The 7,528-nt window shown below is 62.6% G+C and overlaps 1 protein-coding gene across 1 annotated transcript in view; it reads left to right on the top strand.

Annotated features, from left to right (window-relative positions):
- Positions 1-7,316, top strand: part of HEMK1 (HemK methyltransferase family member 1) — a 15,870-nt gene extending 8,554 nt beyond the window's left edge. The window contains exons 6-8 of the mRNA XM_018572424.1: positions 2,299-2,363; positions 2,627-2,676; positions 7,172-7,316. Of these exons, the coding sequence (XP_018427926.1) occupies positions 2,299-2,363; positions 2,627-2,676; positions 7,172-7,281 (225 nt within the window). The 3' untranslated portion in view covers positions 7,282-7,316. The remainder of the gene's footprint in view (positions 1-2,298; positions 2,364-2,626; positions 2,677-7,171) is intronic.
- The last annotated feature ends 212 nt before the right edge of the window (positions 7,317-7,528 follow it).

The following is a 7,528-nucleotide window of genomic DNA, read 5'->3' as shown; positions in this document are numbered from 1 at the left end:
AGAGGTGAGCGAACGCCGGTATGTGTTCGCTCACCTCCCGATCTACTGAGCCGACCTGTGACAGTCTCATTGTCACAGGTCGGCTAGAACTATGAGGTGAGTGAAAGGCACCCCCCCTCCCCCCCCTCATAGTTCTCCTTTAATAAATATGTTTCACATGTATAGTAATAAGTTGCGGGCTGTGTGTTGATGTCACGGAATGTTTAACGCTCGCTGCCTCTTCCTGTGTATTATAAATACTCGGACCCTTTTCTCTTCTCTGGTGCCCCTCTGTCTGCCTGGTAATTGTATATCCCGGGACCAGTACATTTAGACTTTTCAAAGGCCCGGGATATATATATATTCAGCTCTTCATGTATATAGATTTAAGATGAAAGAGCATTTTTTTTTTTTTACTGCGTTCCTCTCTCAGCCCCGACTCTGAGGAACCTGTAACGCACACACGCAGCACTTCCCTATGCTGCTCACCCGAGGTGCTGCGAATGGTCTGCGGTCAGCTTTTGCCAAGGGGGGGGTAGGCGACTCCGGCACTCCAGCTGTGCATTGTCTACAGATCCCATCATGCCCGTGGCTGTCAGAGTCTTGCAGTGCCTCATGGGACTTGTAGTTCCACAACAGCTGAAGTGTCGAGGTTGCCTACCCCTGAGCTTTGCCCATGCTGATGCAGACCTGAAGTCCTGCCGTGGGCAAGGGGTGTGTTGGACCACTTATGCCGGACTGCTGGTCCAATGGCAGCGCCTCGTCCCCCTTAGCCGCGTGGTGTGGCGCATGGGCGATATCGCTTGCGGTGCATTTCAGTACAGATTGAAAAGAGAGGCATGGGAGCACATTAGTTGCTCGGGTGACCGCAGGGTTTTCTAGGAGGGTCCAGTCGGGCTTTTCGGTGGTTCTGGATGTTTGGAAACATTCGCAGGAATTGGGTTTTTTTCTTCTGTATTCTCCAGGAACTGGTCGGGCTGGTCCTGGCGGATTGTCCGCAGCTGAGGCAGTCACCGGAGCCCAGAATCCTTGAAGTGGGCTGCGGTTCTGGAGCCGTGTCCTTGGCATTGCTGCAGAACCTTCCCCAGGTACCGTACTTTCTTTTTGTTTTCAGCTGGTGATCCTGCCAGTAACACGCTCCCTGTCCCAGGCTGGCAGTGCGTGCTCACGGTGCCGTGTCTGTGGGAAATGTATTTAGGGCTACAGAGCACCTCCCCCCCCCTCTCTCCTCTTCTGTATTGAAAAGGGGGTGTGGGAATTCTGCGGTTGGCACCAGGGCTTATAACCCCTGCAGAGTGCACAGGAACACAAGGCAGCGCTAGATTTCTGGCAGGATCAACAATTCTTTTCTTTCCATCTATTGAACATATACAACAAAAGGCTCGTAATGGAATATAAAGCCGACCACAGAGGGAGCGCACGGCAACGTTCATTGTTATAGTCAGAGGCAAAAAAAGATTTGAATGTTTCAGATACTCGGACACCTCCTCTCCCTCTTGTAAGCAATGCAGTGCGGCTGAGAGCCCCAGTCCCGGAAAAGCTCATCCAGAGAGTAAGGGAGCGTGTCTGACCAGAGAAAGGTGTGTCTAATCATAGAGTGGGTGTGCCTGACGAGAGGGGCGTGTCTGACCAGAGAGGGAGTGTGCCTGACTTGAGGGGCGTGTCTGACCAGAGAGGGAGTGTGCCTGATGAGAGGGGCGTGTCTGAACAGAGAGGGTGTGGTGTCTGACCAGAGAGGGGGCGTGTCTGACCACAGAAAGGAATGTCTATTCATAGAGTGGGTGTGTCTGACCAGAAAGAGGCAAGTCTAATTAGAGAGGGGGCGTGTCTGACCAGAGAGGGAGTGTGCCTGACTTGAGGGGCGTGTCTGACCAGAGAGGGAGTGTGCCTGATGAGAGGGGCGTGTCTGAACAGAGAGGGTGTGGTGTCTGACCAGAGAGGGGGCGTGTCTGACCACAGAAAGGAATGTCTATTCATAGAGTGGGTGTGTCTGACCAGAGAGAGGAATTTCTAATCATAAAGGGGGGGTGTCTGACCAGAAAGAGGCATGTGTAATTAGAGAGGGGGTGTGTCGGACCAGAGAGGGAGTGTGTCTGACCAGAGAGGGGGTGTGTCTGACCAGAGAGGAATTTCTAATCATAAAGGCGCTATGTCTGACCAGAAAGAGGCATGTCTAATTAGAGAGGGGGTGTGTCTGACCAGTGAGGGGGTGTGTCTGACCAGAGGGAGGAATGTCTCATTTAGAAGGGGCTCTTGGATGTGTGACATCATATCTACCTTCTTATAAATATGGCGCTTGTGTTGTGTTTGTACCTCCAGGCTCGTGTCCTGGCTGTAGATAAAACCAAGGCGGCTGTGGATCTCACCCGGGATAATGCCGAGAGGTGAGTGACCGAGGAAACCGATATATGAGCTGAGATTTCAGATAGCCCTGACCCTAAGGATTGTGATTTCCTGGACCTATCCCTTTAATTACCAACACATCAGGTTCCTCTATTATTAGATCCGGCCACCTCCAGGCCCAAATGTAGTCTACCGTGTAGTCCAAAAATGATTAACGTTTATTATTGGATGGAGGAGAGCAATGGATACATGAAGGGAATCATTGGGGCGTTAGTGTCTAATCTCTCCGTGTGTCTTTTCGCAGACTCGATCTTCAACATCGAATCCGGATTCTGCACCATGACATATTATCAGGTGAGACTTTCTGTTCTGCAAAAGTGTCTCCAGCAATCCTTCCTCCACCTCAGCCCTTCCTCCACCTCCACCCCAGCCCTTCCTCCACCTCAGCCCTTCCTCCACCCCCGCCCTTCCTCCACCCCCGCCCTACCTCCACCTCCGCCCTTCCTCCACCCCCGCCCTACCTCCACCTCCGCCCTTCCTCCACCCCCGCCCTACCTCCACCTCCGCCCTTCCTCCACCCCCGCCCTACCTCCACCTCCGCCCTTCCTCCACCCCCGCCCTACCTCCACCTCCGCCCTTCCTCCACCCCCGCCCTACCTCCACCTCCGCCCTTCCTCCACCCCCGCCCTACCTCCACCTCCGCCCTTCCTCCACCCCCGCCCTACCTCCACCTCCGCCCTTCCTCCACCCCCGCCCTACCTCCACCTCCGCCCTTCCTCCACCCCCGCCCTACCTCCACCTCCGCCCTTCCTCCACCCCCGCCCTACCTCCACCTCCGCCCTTCCTCCACCCCCGCCCTACCTCCACCTCCGCCCTTCCTCCACCCCCGCCCTACCTCCACCTCCGCCCTTCCTCCACCCCCGCCCTACCTCCACCTCCGCCCTTCCTCCACCCCCGCCCTACCTCCACCTCCGCCCTTCCTCCACCCCCGCCCTACCTCCACCTCCGCCCTTCCTCCACCCCCGCCCTACCTCCACCTCCGCCCTTCCTCCACCCCCGCCCTACCTCCACCTCCGCCCTTCCTCCACCCCCGCCCTACCTCCACCTCCGCCCTTCCTCCACCCCCGCCCTACCTCCACCTCCGCCCTTCCTCCACCCCCGCCCTACCTCCACCTCCGCCCTTCCTCCACCCCCGCCCTACCTCCACCTCCGCCCTTCCTCCACCCCCGCCCTACCTCCACCTCCGCCCTTCCTCCACCCCCGCCCTACCTCCACCTCCGCCCTTCCTCCACCCCCGCCCTACCTCCACCTCCGCCCTTCCTCCACCCCCGCCCTACCTCCACCTCCGCCCTTCCTCCACCCCCGCCCTACCTCCACCTCCGCCCTTCCTCCACCCCCGCCCTACCTCCACCTCCGCCCTTCCTCCACCCCCGCCCTACCTCCACCTCCGCCCTTCCTCCACCCCCGCCCTACCTCCACCTCCGCCCTTCCTCCACCCCCGCCCTACCTCCACCTCCGCCCTTCCTCCACCCCCGCCCTACCTCCACCTCCGCCCTTCCTCCACCCCCGCCCTACCTCCACCTCCGCCCTTCCTCCACCCCCGCCCTACCTCCACCTCCGCCCTTCCTCCACCCCCGCCCTACCTCCACCTCCGCCCTTCCTCCACCCCCGCCCTACCTCCACCTCCGCCCTTCCTCCACCCCCGCCCTACCTCCACCTCCGCCCTTCCTCCACCCCCGCCCTACCTCCACCTCCGCCCTTCCTCCACCCCCGCCCTACCTCCACCTCCGCCCTTCCTCCACCCCCGCCCTACCTCCACCTCCGCCCTTCCTCCACCCCCGCCCTACCTCCACCTCCGCCCTTCCTCCACCCCCGCCCTACCTCCACCTCCGCCCTTCCTCCACCCCCGCCCTACCTCCACCTCCGCCCTTCCTCCACCCCCGCCCTACCTCCACCTCCGCCCTTCCTCCACCCCCGCCCTACCTCCACCTCCGCCCTTCCTCCACCCCCGCCCTACCTCCACCTCCGCCCTTCCTCCACCCCCGCCCTACCTCCACCTCCGCCCTTCCTCCACCCCCGCCCTACCTCCACCTCCGCCCTTCCTCCACCCCCGCCCTACCTCCACCTCCGCCCTTCCTCCACCCCCGCCCTACCTCCACCTCCGCCCTTCCTCCACCCCCGCCCTACCTCCACCTCCGCCCTTCCTCCACCCCCGCCCTACCTCCACCTCCGCCCTTCCTCCACCCCCGCCCTACCTCCACCTCCGCCCTTCCTCCACCCCCGCCCTACCTCCACCTCCGCCCTTCCTCCACCCCCGCCCTACCTCCACCTCCGCCCTTCCTCCACCCCCGCCCTACCTCCACCTCCGCCCTTCCTCCACCCCCGCCCTACCTCCACCTCCGCCCTTCCTCCACCCCCGCCCTACCTCCACCTCCGCCCTTCCTCCACCCCCGCCCTACCTCCACCTCCGCCCTTCCTCCACCCCCGCCCTACCTCCACCTCCGCCCTTCCTCCACCCCCGCCCTACCTCCACCTCCGCCCTTCCTCCACCCCCGCCCTACCTCCACCTCCGCCCTTCCTCCACCCCCGCCCTACCTCCACCTCCGCCCTTCCTCCACCCCCGCCCTACCTCCACCTCCGCCCTTCCTCCACCCCCGCCCTACCTCCACCTCCGCCCTTCCTCCACCCCCGCCCTACCTCCACCTCCGCCCTTCCTCCACCCCCGCCCTACCTCCACCTCCGCCCTTCCTCCACCCCCGCCCTACCTCCACCTCCGCCCTTCCTCCACCCCCGCCCTACCTCCACCTCCGCCCTTCCTCCACCCCCGCCCTACCTCCACCTCCGCCCTTCCTCCACCCCCGCCCTACCTCCACCTCCGCCCTTCCTCCACCCCCGCCCTACCTCCACCTCCGCCCTTCCTCCACCCCCGCCCTACCTCCACCTCCGCCCTTCCTCCACCCCCGCCCTACCTCCACCTCCGCCCTTCCTCCACCCCCGCCCTACCTCCACCTCCGCCCTTCCTCCACCCCCGCCCTACCTCCACCTCCGCCCTTCCTCCACCCCCGCCCTACCTCCACCTCCGCCCTTCCTCCACCCCCGCCCTACCTCCACCTCCGCCCTTCCTCCACCCCCGCCCTACCTCCACCTCCGCCCTTCCTCCACCCCCGCCCTACCTCCACCTCCGCCCTTCCTCCACCCCCGCCCTACCTCCACCTCCGCCCTTCCTCCACCCCCGCCCTACCTCCACCTCCGCCCTTCCTCCACCCCCGCCCTACCTCCACCTCCGCCCTTCCTCCACCCCCGCCCTACCTCCACCTCCGCCCTTCCTCCACCCCCGCCCTACCTCCACCTCCGCCCTTCCTCCACCCCCGCCCTACCTCCACCTCCGCCCTTCCTCCACCCCCGCCCTACCTCCACCTCCGCCCTTCCTCCACCCCCGCCCTACCTCCACCTCCGCCCTTCCTCCACCCCCGCCCTACCTCCACCTCCGCCCTTCCTCCACCCCCGCCCTACCTCCACCTCCGCCCTTCCTCCACCCCCGCCCTACCTCCACCTCCGCCCTTCCTCCACCCCCGCCCTACCTCCACCTCCGCCCTTCCTCCACCCCCGCCCTACCTCCACCTCCGCCCTTCCTCCACCCCCGCCCTACCTCCACCTCCGCCCTTCCTCCACCCCCGCCCTACCTCCACCTCCGCCCTTCCTCCACCCCCGCCCTACCTCCACCTCCGCCCTTCCTCCACCCCCGCCCTACCTCCACCTCCGCCCTTCCTCCACCCCCGCCCTACCTCCACCTCCGCCCTTCCTCCACCCCCGCCCTACCTCCACCTCCGCCCTTCCTCCACCCCCGCCCTACCTCCACCTCCGCCCTTCCTCCACCCCCGCCCTACCTCCACCTCCGCCCTTCCTCCACCCCCGCCCTACCTCCACCTCCGCCCTTCCTCCACCCCCGCCCTACCTCCACCTCCGCCCTTCCTCCACCCCCGCCCTACCTCCACCTCCGCCCTTCCTCCACCCCCGCCCTACCTCCACCTCCGCCCTTCCTCCACCCCCGCCCTACCTCCACCTCCGCCCTTCCTCCACCCCCGCCCTACCTCCACCTCCGCCCTTCCTCCACCCCCGCCCTACCTCCACCTCCGCCCTTCCTCCACCCCCGCCCTACCTCCACCTCCGCCCTTCCTCCACCCCCGCCCTACCTCCACCTCCGCCCTTCCTCCACCCCCGCCCTACCTCCACCTCCGCCCTTCCTCCACCCCCGCCCTACCTCCACCTCCGCCCTTCCTCCACCCCCACCCCAGCCCTTCCTCCACCCCAGCCCTTCCACTGTCTCTGGTAATCCTGTCTCTGCTCCTAACAAGCCTTCCCCATTCCCAGTAATCTGTCATCCTCCTTCAGTAATTCTTCCTCCACCAACCCTTTCTCCAACCCCAGCCATCCATCCTCTGCCTCTTACAACCCTTCCTTTACCCCCAGAAATCCTTCCTCCAACCCCAGCCATCATTCTTTTGCCCCTAGCAACCTTTTCTCCTCCTCCTGCAATTCTTCCTTCTCTTCCAGCTTCCTTCTCTTCCATCAACCATCCCTCTACCTCCATCAACCCTTCCTCTACCTCCATCAACCCTTCCTCTACCTCCATCAACCCTTCCTCTACCTCCATCAACCCTTCCTCTACCTCCATCAACCCTTCCTCTACCTCCTGCAACCCTTCCTCTACCTCCTGCAACCCTTCCTCTACCTCCTGCAACCCTTCCTCTACCTCCTGCAACCCTTCCTCTACCTCCTGCAACACTTCCTCCTCCTTCAGTAGCTGTTCCTTCCCCCTTCCTTAGTCTCTCCTTCCTTTCGAACACAGACCCCGCAGAGCACCTCCTCGCCCTGGGCCCCGTGGACGTTTTGGTCAGTAACCCTCCATACATATTCACAGAGGACCTGTCTTCTTTGGACCCGGAGATCATAAGGTGAAGACCATTTTCTGTACATCAGTCTGTTGTATCTGCTGCCAGGAAATCAAACTCAGCCGCACTGTCTGATTATTCAGGAGAACATTTTACCGTTTTGGCGATTTGGCCCTTTCCCGTCACGGTTTAACCCTTTAGTGATCGGGGACATTGAAGCGTGGATGCTCAGATCAGTATGCATCGGGTACCTTGGGAATAACTTTATTATATAATATTGAGTAGAAAATATTTTGACCTGTATCTGGATATTT

This window comes from Nanorana parkeri, unplaced genomic scaffold, assembly GCF_000935625.1.
Source record: "Nanorana parkeri isolate BGI_ZX_2015 unplaced genomic scaffold, ASM93562v1 scaffold2026, whole genome shotgun sequence".
NCBI classification, from domain to species: Eukaryota; Metazoa; Chordata; class Amphibia; order Anura; family Dicroglossidae; genus Nanorana; species Nanorana parkeri.
The sequence above is the reverse complement of the archived record's forward strand: the minus strand, read 5'-3'. Positions and strand labels throughout refer to the sequence as shown.